Genomic DNA, 25,033 nt, shown 5'->3' with positions numbered 1-25,033 from the left:
AGGGTTGATAAACACTAAACTTGGTCATTGAAGAAAGCATTGACATTGTCAGAACATCTTGCAAAAGTAGGTCTTGTCCATCTGCCCCAAAGGAGGCAGGAGTGTCCAGTGGAGGAACACAGATTAAATGCTAAACAGACCTAGGACCAAATCTGTACACAGTCACTTAGAGCTGTGGGATGCAGTGTATGTCTAATACTCCCTCTCAGCCCTTGTTTTCCTGTTTATATGTTGTTTCACCACACCTGCTTCTCAGAGTGGTTAGGGTGAAATGAGATAATGAATTACAAGAGTAGCACATTGCCAGGCTCATCATCAGTGGTCAATAAGTTCATTCCTTGCAGCCCAATATAGAAAAGTACAAGACACTGCAGAGAAGCTCCATGCTCTCTGGTTCTCAGAATTTTTAGAGTATTGTTCAAATAGGAAACATGTATGACTTTTGCTCCTTGACTGTAAAGTAACCAGCTGTGCAACACAGCAGGTCACCGGGTATGATCTAGGCTGGCAGTGAAATAGGAAACTGGTGAATGCAGGTGGAAAACAAAAGAGGCCTATCTACATTCCACTATGAGAGGAGCAAGTGGGTCAAGGGAAAGGGAGAAGTGTGGGGAAAAGAAGTAATATAAGTTATGTTTTAAAAAACTGTGTACAGAATCAACATTCCCTCATGGAAAAACAGGATAGCTAAAGGCAATGTTTTGATAAAAAGACATGATTTAATACAAAGAAGAGTTTTTGCTAGTAATTCTACCCAGTAAGATGTAAAATTTATCAACCCACAAAGTTGACTTTTCCAAATACCTAAGTGTACCTAAGTGAGAACATTTAATTCAGTCTTTCTTATCTTGAACAACCTTTTAAGATATATTTCAATATTTACTGTTTCACCCAATGATGCGTAAATACTCCATTTATAATTCTGTGATTAATATTACTGAGGTTAGGAAACAGATCTGAGGACCTAAAATACCAAAATTTACCCAAAAGTCTAAGTACCTATAACATGGGAAAGAGATAAAAATCCTCCTAGAGATGGCACCTATCTTATCTTTGTGGGTATCTAATAAGAATGCTTGACTCCACTAAACTCCACAGCATTTTACTGAGGGTCCACAGCAACCAAATCATTACTGGGGTTGAGAAAATCCAATGCAGTTGTTGGCCTGTGATAGGTCTTAAATATTTGTTAATTAATAAAGTAATTATGCTGAGAAAAACAGTAGTTGCCTGGATCAGCACTCTTATTTTTATTCTGTGTAATCACAACTTATGATTTTGAAAATTTATACCTGGCATTTCATATTTCCACGGGGTAGAACTTAAAATATTATCTCACCTCTACCATTGTTCTCCATTGCTGCCCTCTTTATAAAAGAGGGTTTCATTTTCATACAGGGTTAGCAGGAATAAAAAATGAGTATAAACTCTTTGGAGGTTGTTAATTTGGAATTTTCTCAATTCTAGTAATTTTCTATTAAAAAGTAGTCTTAACTAACCAATTCTACTTCTAGAAATTTATACTCACACAAAGTTGAATGGACAAGGATTGTTTGTAAACTGAAAAATGGCAATAATTTAAATGTCTATAGGGTTACATGATGATGCATCCAACTAATGGAATACTCTGAAGCCTTTGAAAAGAATGAGGTAGAGTTTAAGTGTTGCCACAGAAAGACCATCAAGGAATAGTAAGTGAAAAGAGAAAGATTGCATAATAATACTAGTGACAATAATTATAATAAACACTCATATTTACTATGTTCTAAGCACTTCATATTCATTAACTCATTTAATTCTCATCGTAACTCTATGAGGTGGGTACTATTGTCATCCTCATTTTACAGGCGCGGAAATTGAAGCACAGTGATGTCTAGTAATTTGCCCAAGGTCACAAAACTAAGTGTCAGTGGCAGTGTGTGGCTTGACGATTAGTGTTCTTTTCTGGTTCTATTCCAGATAGGTTTTTTAAAATGTGTAAAAATGTGTATATATGTATATATTTGCTTTTTATTATGAGGGGCATTGTTACTTCTAAAATAATAATTTTTTCTACAAGGATGTTTCTTAAAATACTGTTTTAGTTATTTTTCCTTTTGAAGTTAACAGTCGAGGAAGAGATTTAATCATTTTCCTTGTTTCCACTGATTCAATCGACTAAAATATCTAAACTGTGTTAGGCATCCTTGCCTGCCTCTGTCCTCAAGAAGCAACTGTCTAGTGGAAGAGAGTGATATGTAAACAAGTAATGCAAAGCCCCTTTGCTATGGTCTGTATGTGTCCTCCAAAATTCATATGTCGAAACTTAATCACCAATGTGATATTATTAAGAGGCAGGGCCTTTAGGAGGTGACTAAGTCATGAGGGCTCTGCTTTTGTGAGTAGGATTCATGCCTTATGTAAGAGGCTTCACACAGTGTTTGTCCCTTTCTGATCTTCTGTCCCTTCTGCCATGTGAGGACATGGTGTTCTTCCCCTTCAGAGGATGCAGTGGTTAAGGTGGCACCTTGATCTTGGACTTCTGTCTGCAGAAGTGTGAGAAAACAAATTTCTATTTTTTATATGTTATCCAGTCTCAGGTATTTTGTTATAGCAGCAGGAGCAGATGGATATTCTATAAAGGGGGTATATAAAGATGCGGTAGAAGTGCAAAGGAGAGAGATCAATTATGTAGAGGGAAGCGGGGGGCAGTGTGAAGGAAGGCTGCCCAGAGAAGAGGTAATGTTCTGCCAAAATACGGAAGGAAATGTAAGACTTTTTCAGGAGCTGGGTGAGAGGAGGAAGAGAAAAAGCAGTCCAGATGGAGGGAATAATGAGAGTAAAGACACAGAAGCCTGAACCCACGTTGCTGATTTATCTGCACCTTAGGGGAGGGAAATGTGAATAGTGCCTCTGGAGTTGTGGGTAGGAACCACATTATCTAGCACCTTAGGCTACGTTAAGAACCTCATCCTGTGTGCCAGTTTTTTAAGAAACATTTGAAGAACATAGGTGTTCTCAAGTAACTCAAAAGATATAAACCAATTATACACATATAATTGAATATTATTCAGCCTTAAAAAGGGAGGACATTCTAACATATGCTACATTGTGGCTGAACGTTGAAGACGCTATGTTAATGAAGTAAGTTCATCACAAAAGGACAAATACATGAGTCCACTCATATGAGGTACCTAGAGTAGTCAAATTCACAGAGACAGAAAGTAGAACACTCATTAATAGCAGAGAGGGAAGGAAGTAGGGAAACAGGGAGTGATTGTTTAAAGGGGAAAGAGTTTCACTTTGGGATGGTGAAAAAGTTCTAAAGATGGATTAGTGATGATGGTTGTAAAACGATGTGAATGCAGTTAATGCCATTCAATTGTATACTCGAAAAGGGTTAAAATGATAAATGTTATATCATGTATATTTTGCCACAATTTATTTATTGATTTCTTTAAGATGGTCTTGTGCTGTTGCCCAGGTTGGAGTGCAGTAGCATGATCATAGCTCACTGCAGCCTCGACTTCCTGGGCTCAAGCCATCCTCCCACCTCAGCCTCCTGAGTAGCTGCGACCACAGGGGTGCACCACCACATCTGGCTAATTTTTTTATTTTCTTGTAGAGACAGGGTCTCACTATGTTGCCCAGGAAGGTCTCAAACTCCTGGGCTCAGGCATTCTACCTGCTTTGACCTCCCAAAGTGCTGGTATTACAGGTGTGAACCACTATACCTGGTTTACCAAACTGTAAAAATAAAAAAAAATAAAAAAAAGAAGAAATTTAAAAAGATACAGACCAAGCATTTAGAAAAATAATTCAGTTCTTCTTTCTTAATCTATTAAAGTTCAATATGTAATTTCTTTGCTTAAACTGATCATAATGATTTGCTTCTGTTATACAATAATGACTACCATTTACCGAAAACTAGCTCTTTGCTAGCAATACATCCACAGAGATCAGGTTCAAGGAGGTCATCTAATTGGTCCAAGACACACAATAAGGAGTGTGTGTGTGGGGGTCGTCATTTCTAGGACTCCTACAATTGGAAATCAAGTCTTTTAGGCTCCAAACACCTTGTGCTTTCACCAATCCCCAAGCTGCTTATCTTGCTACTTTTTGGGATATGTCAACATTTTTCTTAAAACAACAAACAAACAAAACTTCCCGATCTGAAAAGAAAGTATTGTTTGGTGTTTTCTGGGTTCAGAAAATGTATGAAGCCAGAGGCACTGCAGAATGAAATTTTCGTTGAGTGTTTTTTTTTTTTTTTTTTTTTTTTTTTTTTTTTTTGAGGCGGAGTCTCGCTCTGTAGCCCGGGCTGGAGTGCATTGGCCGGATCTCAGCTCACTGCAAGCTCCGCCTCCCAGGTTTACGCCATTCTCCTGCCTCAGCCTCCCGAGTAGCTGGGACTACAGGCGACCGCCACCTCGCCCAGCTAGTTTTTTGTATTTTTTAGTAGAGACGGGGGTTTCACGGTGTTCGCCAGGATGGTCTCGATCTCCTGACCTCGTGATCCACCCGTCTCGGCCTCCCAAAGTGCTGGGATTACAGGCTTGAGCCACCGCGCCCGGCCTCGTTGAGTGTTTACTATTGATCCACATCTGATACTTTTGAAGGGTTTTGGCCCCCTGCAAGAGAGACTAAAAGAGCATTCAAAATTAGTCTAGACACAATGTACTGTAACTACTCGGCCGGCCACCTGCAACAGAGGGGAGGAGGGTCTGCACTTATGTTGCGGCGGTTATCCGAAGAATACGGCCTTCCAGCTCCTGGGCCACCAGACTCCCCCCGCCCTAGGTACTCATCCCGCTGGGAGACCCGGCGCGTGCTCTTGCGCAGGCGCAGAGCGACTGTCACCCAGCGTCTGTGGTTTGCCGCCCGGCGCTCGGGTGTCCCGATGTAGTTCCCCCGGGTTCTCTTTGTCCGCCTCGGGCAGGGGGGTCGCCGCTGCCCCTTCTCCAGGCCCTCTCTAACCCCTGCCCAGGCTAAGCCCGGCGCGGCCCTACCCTCTGACCCCGCGTTGCACAATGCCCGAGCAAAGTCTCCAGGGGTGTGAACCCCGGCGTCCCTGCCCCTGGGCGGGGACCGGCGGCAGCCAAGCGGGGAGTCGAGGCGGCGAGCGTGCAGCTGGCCTAGTCTGCGGTCTCCGACTCCTCGGGTCACCTGGGAACCGCAGCTGCAAGCCCCCGCGCCGCTGGGCCCAGCAGCCAGGCCCACGCCGCTGCGGCAGCCATGGCGGAAGTTCATAGACGTCAGCATGCTCGGGTTAAAGGAGAAGCCCCCGCGAAATCCTCCACACTCCGAGATGAGGAGGAGCTGGGGATGGCGTCGGCCGAAACGCTGACCGTGTTTCTGAAGCTGCTGGCCGCCGGCTTTTACGGCGTGAGCTCCTTCTTGATCGTGGTGGTGAATAAGAGCGTGCTCACCAATTACAGGTAGGGCCGAGGCGGCGGCGGCGGAGGCCGCGGAGGAGGAGCGGGCGGCGGCGGCGGCGGCGGGGCGCCGACTCCCTGGACTTTGACTGCCAAAGTTAAAGCCGAACAAAGTTGGGCGGGAGCTGGGGAGGGCGGGCGGCTGACGCGCGCGGCCCAGGCGGCGGAGCGGCTCGGCGCGCGGGCCTGGGGCAGGGGTCCGCTCTCTGCGCGGAGCTCTGGCCGGCCCGGCACGTTTGGGGCTCGCCTGCCATGCCCTCGGTGCACCGCCCCGAAAACCCTGCCCTTCAGAGAGATGGAGCAAAGTGACTCTTTTGGTGACTTTTGAGCCCTTATGTCTGTCGATCAGGGAGGAGAGCGAGGGAAGCCTCCCTCCTCAGCAGCCTGGACTGGGAGCCGGGGCTTCAGTGTCCCCTGCTCCCTCTGACAGCCTCTGGGGACGTGCGCATCCTCACCCTGGCGGACAGTTATTCCTTTGCTAACACTGGGACCCCGAGGCAGAAGTTGGTTTTTGTTTTTTTTTTTAAAGGTATGTGAAACCGTTGGAGAGATCTATATCTTCACTGCCTTGAGAAATCCTTTGCAGGCAGCGGGCTGAAATGGTAGACTCGGACAAGATGAGACAAGCGGCCGCCCGAGGCTACATCAGCGGGGTGGCCTGACAACCCACAGGCAGGGAGTTTTCTCCCAAGATTTTTGTTTGATTTAGGGGCGGACGTTGGTGTGGCTTGTATCGGAATGCCACATTAACGTTGCCGATGTGCAAATTGAATTCACGGAGCTAAGTCAGGTTTGTTCTGACCTTGTTTTTCCTTTGCCCTTTTTTGTAGATTTCCCTCCTCACTATGTGTTGGACTTGGCCAGGTTAGTTAGAATCCTCACCATTACGTGGTTTATGTTGTTAGAACTTCTGTGTGTGTCTTTATGTGTAGAACAGTGAATCTGTGTTCTCTGTTTACAGATGGTGGCCACAGTGGCAGTTCTCTGGGTGGGAAAGGCGCTCAGAGTAGTCAAGTTTCCTGACCTTGACAGAAATGTACCTCGAAAGGTAAAAGAAGAAAAGCAATACTTTATTTTGTGAAATGAAGTCGCTATGTATTAATATATTTTATCAGTGCCTTGCGTATTTTAAAAACTGCAGCCTCAAAAATGCCCAGTCTAGAGTAGTTATAATGAATGTAAAGAATAAATGTAGTAGGCCTACAATCTCTTTAAACTTAAGAGAAAAAATAACCTAGGAATATTCTTTTGTTTTTAATTAATGCACACTTGTTGAGAGTACAACAGTTTTTTGTAGTTTCTGTATCCATCTAATCTAGCCCAGGTATCCTGCATTCATTATTCTTTGGGTTTATTTTATATTCTTCTGTCTGCCTCTGCTTGACTCCAAATGATGATGAATTGCCTTTACTTTTTCTGCTGACTTTAGAGCCGTGGGCTCTAATACATGATCATATTTTACAGCAAATAATGTTTCTGTCTCACATTGATCATATTCATATTTCTGTCTTTTCTCCCTGCCTTCCTCCCTTTCTTTCCACCATAGTAATGTTGTTTATCCAAGGAGAAGTGTTGTTTGGGTGTTTGGGGGTCAAAATTGTGTATGAGAACTAATCTTATGTTTTAAGTGGAAAAAATTTTGATCAAATAAAATTGTTTCTGTTTGAAAGGACCTTGTTTTAGCTATCTTTATTATTGAGTTTTGTTATCCCTTTTTAAATTTTCTAGACGTTTCCACTACCTCTACTATATTTTGGGAACCAAATCACGGGACTGTTCAGCACAAAGAAACTGAAGTATGGATAACTTTATTTTACTAGTGAGGTTAATATAATGTATTCTTAAAATTGTACTTGAATGTCAAATATTTAACACATTGTTATTGATTCTGGAAAAAAAATGAAAGGACCAGAAAGCTTCTATTACTACTAAATAATGAAGGTGGTGCCAAAGGTTTTAGTTGATGCTGTTTTCTTTGGAGAGAAAAGGAGTTTTTTGTTTTTGTTTTTTTACCCCTCATTTTGATGTCAGAAGTCTTAAAATGTTATAAAATGCTATGATAGGAGATTTTTATTATTTTTCTAGAGCCACAATAGTGAAGATAATATACTAGGCTTCCGGGATTTCAGTTCTTTAATATAGCTCTTAAATATTTTAGGCAACTTCCACACAGCAGTATTAGAGGGTAGGCACAAGAACTTTTGCAGTCTTTCTTCTAACGTGAAGTAAAGTAACATCAGATAGAACCCTGATAAAAATATTATTAATATCTTACCCATGGCATATAACTGTAGAGGCAACATACTTACTTTCAGAAAGAAGCAATAGCTCTCCTCTCCGTGGTAACACTATTTTTCCCTCTAACCTCCCAGTTTCTGGCTTCTGCTCTTATTGTAGTGTACATATCGGGTGTGTGTGGTATTAAAACAACACAAATAGAGAAACCATTGAACAGAAACCCAGTGGCTTCACCACTACCACACAAGCTAAAACCCTGGCATTATAAAATAGAATGGACAGATTTCTGAGGATCAGGGACAAGGTGTTTTTCATTTCTTCCTTTAAAACCTAAGAAACCTGACAGAATGACCATGATGATATCTCTGAAGAGGGTGCCAAGGAAGTCACATTTATCATGGGTGGGACATTCTTTTCCATTTCATTACCCACTGGGAAAGAAATGCAGGCCTTCTGCAAAGTGCTGCTTGTATAGAGTTTGCTTTTTTTCATCCATCTCATCCAACCATTCATTCACATCTATCTTTGATTGCCAGCTAAGTATAATTCACTTTGGAGTGAGATAAGATATATTCAGAAATAACTGTATTGCAAGAGGCTATATGTTTGATTAGTACAAGCAAAATGCTCTGGGAATTTAGATGAAGACAAAATTAGATCCACAAAAGGACAGTCAAGACATTTCATGGAATAAGATTTTCATAGATGGTTTTTGGGAGGTCTAGTGGGTGGGAAGGGAGGTCAGACTAGTGAAAAAATGAGAAGGAAGCCTTTTTCTATTAAAAACTAACATGTTTACAGCTTAGAGTATTTGCGTAATTAGCAGAATAAAGTTTTGTAGTTAATGTTTCTCACTTCTAGTAGTTTTTTTAAAAGCAACTCTTTTAGGCTTTCAAGTAGGAATTGTTTCTAGAGAAAAGCAAGGGTTTAACCATAAATTAATCAGTATGGAATTTCCATAATGGAAGAATATAGCATTATTTTAACTACCAGTTTGGAAAATCTTAGTTTAAAAAAAAATGTTAAATTCTATTTTACCTAATTATCTTTTTTTTTTCAGCTTGCCAATGTTTACAGTTCTGAGAAGGTTCTCCATCCTGTTTACAATGTTTGCTGAAGGAGTTTTACTCAAGTGAGCTAAGTTTTTAATATATCTGTTCTTTAAATCACCTTGAAAAGGTGCCTAGCATATGTGAGATATTAAATTATTTGTCTTGTTCCTACCTTACCTTTTGAGAAGTTGAAGAAACCCTCTCTCTTGGCTGCTGGAATTGATAGTTTGTGGGAGTGGTAGTTGGGAAGGTCATGAATTGGAGTTGAAAATCTATCTGAACATGAGATTTACTTTCTAGAATTTCTGTGCTACTGCCACTGGGAGAAACTGGATCAGAAGCATAGGTATAGGTTTTAAATAGCGTTCATATCTTAGCTCCTTTTACTACAAATGAATGTGACATTTTTCTATTAAAGAAATTCTGCTTTACAAAAATTCAAACTCACTAATAACAATTGGTGAAAATTTTTAAAATGGGTATAATAACTTATATAACAATGAATTTTTGTTTCATCAAAGGGGTTCTTTTAAATATCCAGTTTCTCAGAAATGTTTAAAATATAATTGTTTATAGCTTTTGAGAAAGCATATCACACTTTTTGCTTCTGTTGTAAAATGAGTGTGTGAATAAAGTCATGTGTGTATTTTAAATTTTTTTTATTTTGTAGGAAGACTTTTTCTTGGGGTATTAAAATGACTGTATTTGCAATGATTATTGGAGCCTTTGTAGCTGCCAGGTAAGATGTGGGCCTATGAATAGCACATTATAAAATATCAATAATTATTGATAATAAATGATTACTTATGAATAACAATTTTTTATAGCCTATATAAGAATTGTATCTTTGAAAAGCGTATCAGTCTCTTGAAACGGTTAAGTCTTTTTGGCTGTATTAGGATAAAGGTTGACAAAAATAAGATTCTTGGGATTGTTCAAAGTTAAATTGATGTAATTTAGAATTTGTTACTGTCGTTTTGCTGAGCACATAGCATGTGCCACACAATATGTTTGACATTTTACACATCTTATTATGTATTCTTCACAACACCTCAGACAGGTATGGGTATAATTTTCCTGTTTTATAGTTGAAGAAACTAAAAAGTTCAGTAACTTGCTTAAGGTCACAGAGCTAATGGCAGAGCTGAAATTTGAATCTGTGGCTTTCTTCAGAGCCTGTGTGTTTTTATAAACCATGTGACATTTCTTAATTTTGCATGCTGCTAAAATTTTGCATGCTGCTAAAGAAAAGCATGTCTCCTCTTCTGTGAGGTGAGGAAAATGACTATGAAACATTTGCTTGCCTTTTCAAATAATGAATAATAACATTGTTTTAATTGGCCTCACATAAGCTATAACACAAATGCCATAACTTAGATATTTTATTACGTTGTTAAAGCTTTTTCCATTTTTCTTAAGTTTTAGTTTTTTTTTTTTTTGAGATGGAGTCTCACTCTGTCGCCCAGGCTGGAGTGCAGTGGCCGGATCTCAGCTCACTGCAAGCTCCGCCTCCGGGGTTCACGCCATTCTCCTGCCTCAGGCTCCCGAGTAGCTGGGACTACAGGCGCCCGCCGCCTCGCCTGGCTAGTTTTTTGAATTTTTTAGTAGAGACGGGGTTTCACCGTGTTAGCCAGGATGGTCTCGATCTCCTAACCTCGTGATCCGCCCGTCTCGGCCTCCCAAAGTGCTGGGATTACAGGCTTGAGCCACCGCGCCCGGCCAAGTTTTAGTTTTAAAATACATTAGGAAAATGTATACCCACAGACCGAGAAAATTATAATGATTGCTAGAAGACTTCTACAACATTTTAATCAGCCCAGGGCGTGCATGTATGTATTTGCTAATGCCACACATTCTGCCAGATGTATGTTTTCCATCAAAGAGTTCCAGTGTACTTCATGGATTGACTTGTTTACCTTCATCACATTCCCGTAGTATAGGAAGAAAATATTATCAGTCCGGTCCTATTTTACAAGTTCAATCTCCAAGTAAAATTTCATTCTAAAAAAAAGAGGGTGGCATAATTGGTTACTGGAAATTGGCTATATAGCTAACTGCTTTTCCTTCTATGTCCCATTCCCTCCTTGGAGAAAAAGTCTATACTAGCCTCCTACCTTTCGTTTTAGAGATGCCCTGCTGGTCTTGGAAACATTTCCTTGAAGCTGATGAGATCCAAAATTGTACCAAACAACAGGGGTTCCTCGGGGCTTTCTTGGGTCTACAAAAAACTTCTGAAAAGGATTACTGTCTGGATCAGCCTTATCTAGTTAGACCCTTTAACTTGGAAAAAGATTGATAGGAAGGGAACTCAGACCTCTGAAGTCAGTTAGAAGATTGTTAGACTGCTTGGGGTAGGGAGTGTGCATTAAGTTAGGCCTACCTAAAATGCAGTGGCGTAGAACTCATTAGAAGTCTTGGTTCCTATGCAGTATCTCTGCAAAATCATAGTCTGTGGAGCCACTATTTTAGCTAGGGTGCTGAAGTATGCTGAAGGCATACCTTTCTCAGATTTTCATTTATTCTGTTTAATTTACTGAATTCTTATCTGGTGCCTGGTACTCTAAGTTCCAGAAATTTTTGGTTTCCCTAAACCCCCAAGTTATACTTCACAGGTTCATTGAGCAATTATTTAAGTATTTGAGTTCCTGCTATGTGCTTAGACATTGTTCTAGCTTGATCTCAGAGGTAACCATGATCCACACTTCAGAAATTCCACCCAGGGACCCAACTACCTATGCAAGATTGTCCTGCCTTTTGTGTGGACCTTCAGAAAATGACTTGTTAACAGCCTGTCCTTTTGGTTTTCTTGTCTATGAAATTGAGCTCTACCTGCTTCTGCCTGCTTCACAGATGTACTTAATGGTAATTTGGTGCTTGTCATCTGGCTTTGAATGCCGAGCAGTGTGCTATTAAATGACATGATTGATTGTTGCTAACTATGTGTTTAAATGTTAGTGCCTCTTATTTCTGAGGAATCCCTTATTGAGGAGAAATTGCAAACTGTGACCAGAAATCAAGAAATACCAGTAGCTGATAAAATGCCTAATATTCACTTCCCTAGATGAGAATATGTTCTTGTAAATGTTTTAGCTCATATCTATTTAAAATTAAATGCGTGTTCTTTAAAGTAAGTTGTTCTTAAAGTGTTGCTTATGTTTTGCAGCTCTGACTTGGCATTTGATCTGGAAGGATATGTTTTTATTCTGATAAACGATGTCCTGACAGCAGCAAATGGTGCATATGTAAAACAAAAATTAGATTCAAAAGTAAGTAGCAATCTAAAGCTTCTTTAACAGATGTATACTGATGTTGGGAATGTCAGTTCATCGGAGAAAAAGTGTACTTTTCTCCTGGTAAGTGTACTTTTCTCCTGGTAAGAAAGTACTTACCAGGGATGAGAAAGACATAGTGGCTCTGTGAGGGTAAAATTCCTGTACTTTGGTGTTCATAGAAGAAACTTTATTTTTTAATTAATTAGCAATTAGCTTTTAGTCCAGGCTTTTCTGGGATTGTGTGAATTTTGACTTCGTGTGGGGTAGGAAAGGTAAAGCGTGTTCACTGAAGTGTCTTTAAATGTTCATGGCTGTATTCTAGAGGACTTTCCGGGGATCTGGGAGGCAGAAAGAGAACTACCTGGAAACCTTTGGGCAGACTTGAAGGGAAATGAGTGTTGGAAGGGGCTGCAAAACAAAAATGGCCTTTATGTATTTGCCCTATAAATAATGGGAAATTTTAGGGAGCATTTGGATCTCTGTCTCTCTCAGGGTCAACACTGTGTTTCCTGGCCTTGGCTTTACCAGATATTGTTTGTTGTTTACTATATACTTTAAAAATGTTATTTTTAGATCAAGCCAGATTATTAGAAAGCTGAGTATTTGAATCATATTGTTTTTGCAACATTATGTTATGAGATTACATTACTGTAAGAAACAACTAAATGGACCTCAACTTTATATATCCTAGGGTTGCTAATTGAAGGAATTGTCCTTGATATCATAATGTATCCTATATGAGGACCCATATGAGATGCTTATCTTAGATGTCACCTCACCATAGTTTTTCCTGAGCAGCTGGTACATTTTTATCTCATAATTACTTCTTGTAACTGACCATGACTTTATCTTATTTTCCTATCCATGTTTTCTCTTTAACGGCTTAGTTTTTAGTCTTTTCTATTATATGTACAGTATTTCTGAAACTACTTAAGCTCCTTTTTGGGAGCTTAGATAATAAATAAATACAAGTGTCCTGCCTGCTTGGTAGTACTATTAGTACTTTGAATTGACCTTGTCTTGGCCAGGGACTTTGCCTGCTCCTCTAGAAAAGAAGTATAGATTGAATGTCTATCCCAGTAGTTTTCATTATTTTGCAGATAGATAGTTTTTTTTTTTTTTTTTTTTTGGAATAGCCTCAAAGAACCAAGGACAGTGTTGATTTGTTTCCAACCCATTTTCTTTAAATATGCATGTCTTGGCCTCCATTTATTTGCTTTGATGAATCTATATGATGGTTGCATTTTAATGGAAGCTACTAGTAAGAATTTTTATCTTTTTAAAATAGCTGGAGAAAAGGTAGCAGTTAGTGATTGGTCTTACTCTTTTCTTCAGCCCATTTGCTACTTTGGAAAATAGATACTATTAATGACATTTTATTTGTCCAGTAGCTTCAGTTGTCTAAAACAGCACTGTTCAATAGAATTTTCTGTGACATCGGAAATTTGTATTTCTGTGTTCCATTAACTGGTCATTAGCCATGCATGGCCCTTGAGCACTTGAAAATAACTGAGACACTGAAATCAGTAGTTTTACGTGATTGTAATTAAACTGAAATAGCTACTTGTGGCCAGTGGCTACCATATTAGTACAATCTATAGTACATCCTAGAACCTAGAAAAAAAAACCAAGAACGTTTCTGAGTATTTTATTCCTAGGAGAGCCCTTCAGTTTCTCACTTAGAAATGACTATGACTTATTTGTAGTAGAACTTTTAAGTTCATTGATTACTTCTCCTAGCTCATATCTTACAAGCAACAAACTAGAAGGTAGAATTCTATTCAGAGGCAGAGAGGTTTACCAGCAGTATAAAAGGTCAGCCAACAAGAGAAACAGTCGAATTATAAAAGACAGAAATACTGAAGAAGAAAAAAAGATGTAGGGTCTATTAAACAGCCGTAAGGGCAACACTGAATAAGAACATACTACATAAACATAATAATACAGATTTTTGATGCATAACAGTGTGTCATAAGACATAATAATACATGTTTATGATGATGCCCTAAATCTAGTTTTAGTCAGTGTACTTTATTTAAGGAGGCAGGGAGAAAGACATTCAAAACAGTTAAAATGCATAAAGAAAAACAGAAGTTTTGGCATTTAGGTTTTTGCTGTTTGTCAGTTACTGGATGGTGTGTATCTGTGTGTACATGTGTGTCTCCATGCACATCCTGTACTTCCTGGATAACACTCAGGCCTCTGGCTGACTGGGCACCTTTCTTAAAGGTTGTTCCAGTATGACTTTCTTTTTGCTGCTGTACACATGAGGCACAGCTTTACACTGATACTTGTGGTGACCATAAGCAGTCAGTTACTTGGTTTATCCCAGAGGCAGTAAGGCAGTACGGCCATGCTGAGGTGCTTTTTTAAACATCAGGAGTTTTCTAGTTTTGTTTTGTTTTTAGGAGTAAAGAAACAAAAGAATGGCTACTCCATAGGCAGGGCAGCCAATCAGGAGTTTTGTTACTGATAATATCAGGACTGCTTACAATCATAGTCCATTGAGTATTAGTCATATGGCGTAAAGATTTTGTGCTGCATTTTAGACCTGAATGTAGCTATCGAATTTAAAACTTAACTTTATAATACTACTTAAAATAATGCATGTTTATGATAGAAGTAGTAGAAAACGTGGATAAACAAAAGGAAGAAAACATAAATCTCCCTTAATACTATCATCGAGTGAGAAGCACTGTTTTGGTGGATATCCTTTATTTTGTGTGTATGTGTGTGCACATTTATCTGTATGTTAAAAGTTTAAGCAAAGGAGGGATGATACATTTTCTAACTTGTATTTTTCACTTAGTACCATTTCTTAAACACCTTTCTATGGCAGTCAGCATCATTAAACATGTTTAGTGGCTGTGTAATGTTTTATTGTACAGCTGTGTTATAGTCTAGTCATCTAATCAGCTAGTTTTCCTTTTTTTTTTTTTTTTGAGATGGAGTCTCACTCTGTCGCCCAGCCTGGAGTGCAGTGGTACAGTCTCAGCTGAATGCAACCTCTGTCTCCTGGGTTCAAGTGATTCTTGTGCCTCAGCCTCTTGAATACCTGGGATTACAGGTGTCCACCACCAGACCAGTCTTAAGTTTTGTATTTTTAGTAGAGACGGGGTTTCTCTATGTTGGCCAGGCTGGTCTCAAATTCCTGACCTCAGGTGATCGCCTGTCTCGGCCTCCCCAAATGCCGGGATGACAGGCATGAGCCACTGCACCCAGCCTAATCAGCTAGTTTTCTCTTGTTGGGTATTTATTTCCAATTTTTCAGTGTTGCTTTTGAGAAGGCAGTTCAACTTTTCTCATCAGTCAGTAATCTTTCAATCACAGGAGTTAGGCAAGTACTATGCCCCCATCCTTACCACTCCCTCACTGACCCCCCTTCCCACCTCTCAAACCCTGGTCCGCATTTTCAGGAGACTGCTTCATGCTAAATGTTCCATAAGTGTGTGAATCAAAGGTGGACTCAGAGTTCTTATAGGCTCCCTGTGTTTGAAGATGTGTGTTGTCCTTTGTTGCTCCCTAGTAGTTAAGAACCCAATGAGTCATACTGTGTTCTGGGAGTTGTAGTTATAGTAATCTTAATCTTCATTGTACTTCATGTGCACATTTTCAGAAATACTTCACTGAGAAGTGCTGTCCGTTATTACTGGTCTAGGCCTGAGTCTGTGTGTCTGAATCTGGCCATCTTTTTTTGTTTGCTTGCTTTGTGCTTTTTGTTTGTTTTTTTTTTTGAGCTAGGGTCTTGCTCTGTTGCACAAGTTGGAATGCAGTGGCATAATCAGAGCTCACTGTAGCCTCCCTCGGATTCCTGGGTTCAAGGAGCCCTCCCACCTCAGTCTCCTGAGTAGCTGGGACTACAGGTGCATACCACCATTCCTGGCTAATTTTTTTTTTTTTTTTTAATTTAAGATAGGTTTTTGCTCTGTTAACCAGGCTGGAGTATAGTGGTACGATCTCAATCTTGGCTCACTGCAGCCTTGAACTCCCAGGCTTAAGTAATCCACCCACATCAGCCTCCTCAGTAGCTGGTATTTAACAGGCATGTGCCACCATGCTCTGCTAGGTTTTTTTTTTTTTTTTTTTTTTTTTTTTTTTTGAGATGGAATCTCACTCTGTCATCCAGGCTGAAGTGCAATGGTGCGATCTTGGCTCACTGCACCTCCACCTCACAGGTTCAAGCGATTCTCCTGCCTCAGCCTCCCTAGTAGCTGGGACTACAGGCACCCGCCATCATGCCCGGCTAATTTTTGTATTTTTGTAGAGATGGTTTCACTGTGTTTGCCAGGCTGGTCTTGAACTCTGACCTCAAGTGATCTCCCTGCCTCAGTCTCCCAAAGTGCTGGGATTACAGGCATGAGCCACTGTGCCCGGCCGTTTTTGTATTTTTTGTAGAGACAGTGTTTCACCATGTTGCCCATGTTGGTCTTGAACTCCTGGGCTCAAGCAGTCTATCCGCCTCAGCCTCCCAAACTGCTGAGTGTACAGGTGTGATGAGCCACCATGTCCAGCTTCATCCATCTTTCTTATATGACACTGCTAGGCTTCTAAAAAGCCCAAGACATACTCAGTGGCTCTTGATTCAGTTCTGGAAAGAGAATGGATTCAGAGGGATGTTTCGATATTGGTGTGTGTGTGTCTGTGTGTGTGTGTGTGTTCAGAATAACCTCTTTTCTCCTAGCTATTTTGAGGCAGTCAGTTGTCATTTTTTATTTCTCTGACCTTAAGCACTTGAGGAATTTATTTCAAGTAAGTATAAAATTTTGTAAGGTGCTTTTTTTGGTCTTGAAAGTTTAGGTTATTCCTTAATGTTTGCAAAACTTCTAACTTAATTCATTTGCTGTGTATGTTGTAGGGGAGGGTGTGTGTGTTTGTGTATGTATGTGTAGTTTGAGTGGTATTTTGTACAGTGTTGTATCTGCTAGAACCAAATGCAGATGAAACACCTAATTATTTACTGTCCTAGGAGCTGGGAAAATATGGACTGCTCTATTACAATGCATTGTTCATGATTCTGCCCACCCTGGCCATTGCGTATTTCACAGGAGATGCACAAAAGGTAGGATTTTCTAATTATGGTTTAATGGTTTATGCTGATGAACTGCATTATTATTTATGATGAAAAGATAGACTTTGTTGTTCAAAAGAAATATGCTTATTAAGTGACCGAAAACTGAGCATTTACTCTTTAAATTGCTGATGTCATGCTAACCTCTTTTCTTGGCGTAAACATTGGATAGTACTAAGATGACTCAAAATAGCCCTGCTGTCAACATAAAAATAGTGCTTGCCAGCTAGTGTCCTTTTCTTACATGCCAGAAGGATAGAGGAAGGGAATTTTTACATTTCTGCTAAACTGTAAAATAGGAATAGTAGTAAACTATCCTTAAGAAACAAAAACCTTGAAATAGTAAAATTCTCCAAATCCTAAACAAAATGCTAGGCGTTGCTAGAGGTTTTCAGTTTTAGTGTACAATTGTCATCCTGGTTTAACTCCCAACTTGTTTTTTTTTCCTTCTGGAGATATTTAGCATTGTTTGGCGACTTAACCATATAAAGAACAACTAATATAGTAGTTTACCAATTTTCTACAAATGTCTAGCTAAATAAATACAGAATAGAGTAGTAAAATAAATCTGGAGAAGAATTTTTCTCTAAAACAAGCCTATATAGGAGACAAATTGATAACATATTGTTAGAATTCACAACTTTCTGCAAACTAAATGGAAATCTAGAATTATGGCAAAGATTCTGTACCAAGATTCCTTCTAATGATTCCTCTGGCTAGTAACTTCTTCAGAATAAGTATGTTGGTCATTTACTCTAAAGACAGTGATGATTTTTACAAATTTGTGGGAGCTAAAATAAAAGAGATTTTTAAAAGCAGTTGGACTATTAAATTGTTCTTGAACCAAAGACAGGAGACTGACAGCTTATGAAGCTGTTCCCCTCCGCCCCCGCCGTCATACCTCTTTCTTTTAAAGAACTGATACAGGTCATCTTGAATGTATGTGTAAACGTTTTAATGAACTGTGACCTACCTGTCAGCAGGCCTAAAAATGACACCAAAGTAGGAAACAGTTATTTCTCTAATAAAGAGTATTGAGTAAGTATTTTGTGGCTGTGAAAAAAAGTGGTACAAGAAACTAACATTTATTGAATCCCTATTATGTGTTAGTCACTTTATATATTTAATATAATGTAGTTTTTATAACAGTCAAGAAAATTTTAATTATACCTATTTTACTAATGTGGAAGGACAGGTTCAGAGAGACTAAGAAACTTGTCCAGTGTCATACTATTGGGAAATAGGGGAGTCAAGATTTAAACCCAAGCCTGACTCCAAAGGCTGTGGGCTTTGGAGCAAGACTAGTGACTAATAGAAGCACCCCTCACTCTCCAGCTTTGGGACGAGAATATGGTGTGATATATGGTTCTAAATCTTGAGGCCAATCTGAGAAAGCTGGAAGAATTAATTTGCTTAGGGAACGTATACAGTTTCTTTTAGCAGACATTGAACCAAATGGACTAAGAGAGCAATTTGTATGGCCCTTTGGAGGGAGAGTAATCTAGGTCAAGGAAGAGCAGGTTCCAAGTCCTGAAGTGAGAGTGCTTAGCATTTTTTAAATGGGCAAATACCAGGAAAAGTCAAAGTGGGCCTTGAAAAATGTGGAGGAAGAGAAACAAAATGTACATTCCGGGTAGAAGTAACAGCATGAGCACAGGCACAACTGCAAAGACCAGACTCTTCAAATTAGAAGGTAGAAGTCAAAGATCTTGGAAACATTAGCAGAGACCTTAGAGAATGTCTGGTTTGAGCCTCTTATTTCGTAGATGGGGAAACTGGACCCCAGAGAGGACTAGAACCTAGATTGTTTAATTCTAAGCAGGTGCTATTACTATTCCCACCATACCACACCCTGATTCCTTCTAAATTAGGACCAGTGCTAGACACAAGAATTTGACATTTACTTTGCAGGTAGTGACAAGTCCTTAAAAGTTTGTGACAAAGGACTGGGTGTGGTGGCTCCCACCTATAATCCTAGCCCTTGTGGAGGTGGGCAGATTGCTTGAGCCCAGGAGTTCAAGACCAACCTGGGCAACATGGCAAAACTCCATCTCTACAAAAAGTTCCAAAAAAATTAGCACGCATGGTTGGGCGTGTCTGTAGTCCCAGCTACTGGGGAGACTGAGGTGGGAGGATCACTTGAGCCCAGGAGGTCGAGGCTGCAGTGAGCCATGATTGTGCCACTGCACTCCAGCCTGGGGACAAAGCAAGGCCGTGTCTCCAAAAAAAAAAAAAAAAAAAAAAAAAAATTTGTGATATAAGTGGTACAGTGGGGAGAATTTAGGACTCTCAGAATGCAGAAAACTAGCTACCTCCAGTTCTATGCCTGACCACCATCTGACTTTGGATAAGTCCCTTCTGCTCTCCCATTTACCTTTATCATGTGTAAAATGAGTCTCTAGGTACAGCCCTTTCTGGGGTTGAGACAGAGTTTCTGAGGAGTAAAAGCCATGGCGTTGTGGAAACAGGCAGCTGTTCTCACAGCTGGCATGAGCCTAGTACTCCCTGATAATCAGTGCTGATAAACTGCTCTCATTTGTTGGACTGCAGACTTTCCTGACCAACTTTGAATGGGGGCCATTTTGAATGGAAACTTTCTATGTATTGAATGAAAAGATTTCCAAGATGAATGGTTAAATGAAAAAGCACAGTGCAAAATGGTGCATATGGTATCCTACCTTTTGGGTAAAATAAAAAGGAAAAAAAGAATACCTGTCCCCCCCCACACACACAATTTTTTTCACTTATTTAAATAAAGAAACTCTGGAAAAATATACATGAAACTGATAAATAATTTTTGTGCATATTGTAGGAACAGGGTAAGTAGAACAGGAATGGGAGGGAGACTTCTCAAACTATTCATCTTTCTATATTTTTTTGATTATAGGACCACGTAAATGTATTTAAAAACTATATCAAAGGAACAATAAGGAAAAGATAGTTTTTCTATAAATGACTACTATCCTGTGATGAACCTTAAATTTGAAAATAACTGGGGACAGGGCACAAGTCAGTTTGTTATCATCCGAAGTTGCAGACTCTTGACCCATATTGCAAATTGAAGCAAAATTGATGCAAATTATTCTGAAAGTCTCACTGTTAAATTTAGTAGGCAGAATTTAACTTTGTTAGGACAAGAATCCAACAAAGGGGCTCTGAAAGATCAGCTCCCCAGAGAGCTAGGAGTTGGATACAGCAGTTGATGAGTTGATACAGCCTTTAAGCAAGAATTGGAGGCCAAGGATGAAAAAAATGAAATTATAATACCATAAAAATTTAAAGGAAAGTTCCAGTTGAAAAACTCATCCCAGTGAGCACATAATGCAAGGTCTTACAAAGCATTTTGAGAAACCTAACTTGTGTGTGTGTGTGTGTGTGTGTGTGTGTATGTATATGTATGTATATACATATTTAAAGTGTATTCAAGGTTCTCAAAGCTCTGGGTTTACCAGAAACCAAGGAACAAATAAATATATTCAGCACTTAGTTTTTAAAACATGTATCTTCTAACTTTAAAACATTTTTTAAAACTATGCCTCATGCAAAAACGAGCTTACTGTTAATAAAAGATACTAGTTAACATAGATAAAGGCAGAGTAGACATCACTTGACCAATGACTTTCCAAAGCATCAGTACAGATTGTGTTTAAACTTACTAATTGCTTCCTCCAGATGGGAATTTTTTTTAGTACAAAGCCAGTGATTCAGTCACAGGAGTTGGAGCTTGACTTTCTGGCAGCACACCCCGATAGGTGTTCTCACATAGGGATGGAAGAACAGACCCCCTTGCTGTAGATCTCACAAGGCTAGTTCTGTGGTATGCTGTATAATGTCTCCATTATATCACTGGCTAAATTACATGGTTTAGGGGAGTTATAGGAAAAGTTGCTGCACAAATTGTCTGCCTGGAGGTGTCTCATACTAAGCATTGCTGACTAAATAATGAAGTAATTTTAGGCTGTTGAGTTAGCCTGTTTAGAATTATTCATCTTTTCTGGATTGCTCTGTGGAGCATACAGATTGATTTTCAGATTCTGAATTATTCTCACCACATACAGACAGATTTCTTCTGTTTTCTGGGCCTTGGTGTTCCCATATGTAAAACAGGTGGGTTGGATCAATTATTCTTTAGTTATGAATGAGTAGATCTTTCTCTTTGCCTGTATATTATTTGACTGATACTGTTTTGTTTTTAACCATTCTTACCTCTGAGATATCTCTTTTTAAATAAGAGCATGTGACCTACTTGGCAAGCTGGAATATGTAGTTTTGACATGACATGTAGGTTTTATTTTATATAGGTGGCACCACTGACATTATCTTCTTTCTGCCTTAGCAAGTTTCCTAACAGTTTACTTTCAGATAAGGATTCAATTTTTTTCTCAGTAATTTTTCAGGGAAAGAATTTTCAGAATAGAATATCATTTATTAATCTTTTTTCTTTACCATGACGTGCAAACTCAGTGGTTTATTTTTAGACTTATAGTAAACAGAGATGTATTAAAACACTAAGAAAATATCTGTCACACTTTGGATTTTAGTTCAGATTTCAGATGAGTTGATGACTCTGCTTAGCAAATTTCCGGGACGTGGGGATTGGTCGCCTCAAGTGGACCTTGAAACTTTTCCATACTTCTAAGTAGACTAGGGTTGGTAAGTTATAAATTGGTGCTAAGTTATCCTGTGCTCATTGTAGATATTACCAAGTAGTCACAGCACTTTCTTGCTATGCTTACACATAGCCTAAGACTGTTTACCAAGACAAGAGTCTAGACAGCCAGAATCAATTGATCAGAGCTGGTACAAAAGACAAAATCTGATTGCATCCCTGGACTAGAGTTTAGCCTTTGTACTGATTGTGTAGTTTTTGTGCTAATCTTACTCAGATACTCCCTTTCTCTCTTAATTTCCTTAACCTGGGCAACAAAAAAAACAAATTTTTTAAATTAAAAATTTTTTCAAATATTTTTATTTAGCTAAAAGTTTTAAACAAAATGTCTAGTTACACACTGTAACTGTGGTATGTAAACTACTCTTATTTTATACATAAAGACAAAAAGATGAACCAATAAAAAATAATACCTACAACAACTTTTCAACACATTGACAGTACAGTAAGGTATCAAGAGAAACAATAGAAAATTAAAAAGTGAGGGGATGAAATTAAGGTGTAGAGTTTTTATTAGTTTTCTTTTTGCTTATTTGTTTATGCACACAGTATTAAGTTGTTGTCAGCTTAAAATACTGGGTTATTAGGTTGTGTTTGCAAGCCTCATGGTAATGTCAAATGAAAAAGTATACAACAGATACATAAAAAATGAAAGGCAAGAAATGAAATTATGCCACCACAGAAAATCACCTTCACTGAAAGGAAGACAGGAAGGAAGGAAAGAAGAAAGAGAAGACCACAGAACTACCAGAACAAAATGGCAGAAGCAAGTCCTTACTTACCAGTAATAATATTGAATGTAAATGGACTAAACTCTCCAATCAAAAGACAGGGTAGCTGAATGGATAAAAAAAGAAGAAGAAGAAGAAGAAAAAGACCTAGTGATATGTTGCTTACAAGCTTACAAGACACACACTTCACCTGTAAAGATGCACATGGACTGAAAATAAAGGGATGGAAAAATATATTCCATGCCAGTGGAAACCAGAAAAGAGCAGGCATAGCTATACTTACGTCAGACAGTATAAATTTTAAGACAAAAACTGTAAGAAGAGACAAAGAAGGTCACTATATAATGATAAAGGGGTAAATTCAGCAAGAGGATATAACAGTTGTAAATATATATGCACGCAACACTGGAACACCCGAATATATTTTAAGTTAAAATACATTAACTTAAATTAACCAAATAAATGAAAGATCTCTACAGTGAAAACTATAAAACACTGATGCAAGAATGCACTGATATATAAAACAAATACTACTAGATCTAAAGAGAGAGAGAGAGAGATCCCAATACAGTAATAGCTGGAAACTACAACACCCCAGTTTCAGCATTGGACAGATCTTTCAGACAGAAAATCAACAAAGAAACATTGGATTTAATCTGCACTGTAGACCAAATTGGCCTAATAGATATTTACGGAACATTTCATCCAGTGGTTGCAGGATACACATTCTTTTTCCCAGCACACGGATCCTTCTCAAGGATAGACCATATGTTAGATCACAAGACAAGTTTTAAAACATTCAAAAAATTGAAATAATATTCAGCATCTTCTCTGACTACAATAGAATAACACTAGAAGTTAATAATGAGGGATTTTGGAATACATGGAAATTAAACAGTATGTTCCTGAATGACAAATGGGTTAATGAAGAAATGAAGATGGAAATTAAAAAATTTCTTGAAACAAATGATAATGGAAAACCAAAACTTATGGTATACAGCAAAAACAGTACTAAGAGGATAAGTTTACAGCTGTAAATGCCTACATCAAAAAAAAAAAAAAAAAAAAAAAAAAAAAACTTCAAATAAACAACCTAATGATACATCTTAAAGAACTAGAAAAGCAAGTTATTTTGGGTTCCACACCCAAAAAGATTTTTTGGTTTTCTGAAAAGAAAAAATTGACAAACCTTTAGCCAGACTAAGAAAAAAAGAGAGAAGACCCAAGTAAATAATATCAGAGCTAAAAAAAGGAGACGTTACAATGGATACCACAGAAATTCAAAAGATCATTATTGGCTACTATGAGCAACTATATGCCAATAGATTGGAAAAGCTGAAACAAATGGATAAATTGCTGGACACATACAACCTACAAAGATTCAATCATGTAGAAATCCAAAACCTGAACAGACCAGTAACAAGGAATGAGATCAAAGCTGTGATAAAAAGTCTCCAAGCAAAGGAAAGCCTGGATATGGCTTCACTGCTGAATTCTACGAAACATTTAAAGAAGAACAAATGCCAATCTTACTGAAACTATTCCGAAAAATAGAGGAGGAGGGCATACTTCCAGAGTTATTCTGCAAGGCCAGTATTACCTTGATACCAAAGTCAGACAAAGATGCATTAAACACACACACACACACACACACACACACACACACACACACACACACACACACAACAAAACACAGAACTGTAGGCCAGTATCACTGATGAATAGTAATGGAGTAATCCTCAACAAAAATACTAGCAAACCCAATTCAACAACACATTAAAAAGATCATTCATCATGACCAAGTGGGATTTATCCCAGGGATGCAAGGATGGTTCAGGATACACAAATCAATGAATGTAATACATCATATCAGCAGAATGAAGGACAAAAACCAAACGGTCATTTCAGTTGATTGATGGTGGAAAAATCATTTGATAAAATTCAAAATCCCTTCATGATAAAAATCCTCAAAAAACTGGGTATAGAAGGAACATACCTCAGCGTAATTAGAAACAATATATGACAGATGAATGGGCAATATCATACTGAATAGGGAAAAATGGAAGGCCTTTTTTCTAAGATCAGAACACAACAAGGATGCCCACTTTCACCACTGTTACTCAACATAATATTGGAAGTCCTTAGCTAAGTCAATCAGACAAGAGAAAGAAAGGGCATCCAGATTGAAAAAGGAGTCAAATTATCCTGGTTTGCAAATGATAGGATCATGTACTTAGAAAAACCTAAAGACTCCATCAAAAAACTATTAGAACTGATAAATTCACTAAAATTGCAGGATAAAAAAATCAACATACAAAAATCAGTGGCATTTCCATATGGCAATAGCAAACAATCTGAAAAGGAAGTCAAGAAAGTAATTCCATTTATAATAGCTACAAATGAAATAAAATACTTTAACTTAAAATTAACCAAAGTAGTGAAAAGTCTCTACAGTGAAAACTGTAAAACACTGATGCAAGAAATTGAAGAGGACGCAAGAAATGGAAAGTTATTCCATGTTCATGGATTGGAAAAATCAGTGTTGTTAAAATGTTCATACTACCTGAAGCAATCTACAGATTTAATGCA

The 25,033-nt window shown here is 38.7% G+C and overlaps 1 protein-coding gene across 2 annotated transcripts in view; it reads left to right on the top strand.

Moving 5' to 3' along the window:
• The first annotated feature begins 4,561 nt into the window (after positions 1 to 4,561).
• The window catches only part of SLC35D1 (solute carrier family 35 member D1), a 58,187-nt gene continuing 37,715 nt past the window's right edge, over positions 4,562 to 25,033 (top strand). Inside the window, exons 1-8 of one of the 2 annotated variants that reach the window (XM_050763431.1) lie at positions 4,562 to 5,417; positions 6,245 to 6,278; positions 6,376 to 6,462; positions 7,143 to 7,210; positions 8,713 to 8,784; positions 9,375 to 9,443; positions 11,868 to 11,970; positions 16,943 to 17,035. In XM_050763431.1, the coding sequence (XP_050619388.1) occupies positions 5,215 to 5,417; positions 6,245 to 6,278; positions 6,376 to 6,462; positions 7,143 to 7,210; positions 8,713 to 8,784; positions 9,375 to 9,443; positions 11,868 to 11,970; positions 16,943 to 17,035 (729 nt within the window). In that variant the 5' untranslated portion in view covers positions 4,562 to 5,214. The remainder of the gene's footprint in view (positions 5,418 to 6,244; positions 6,279 to 6,375; positions 6,463 to 7,142; positions 7,211 to 8,712; positions 8,785 to 9,374; positions 9,444 to 11,867; positions 11,971 to 16,942; positions 17,036 to 25,033) is intronic. The other variant, XM_050763510.1, reaches the window with a different exon arrangement.

This window comes from Macaca thibetana, chromosome 1, assembly GCF_024542745.1.
Source record: "Macaca thibetana thibetana isolate TM-01 chromosome 1, ASM2454274v1, whole genome shotgun sequence".
Taxonomy (NCBI): Eukaryota; Metazoa; Chordata; class Mammalia; order Primates; family Cercopithecidae; genus Macaca; species Macaca thibetana.
The sequence above is the reverse complement of the archived record's forward strand: the minus strand, read 5'-3'. Positions and strand labels throughout refer to the sequence as shown.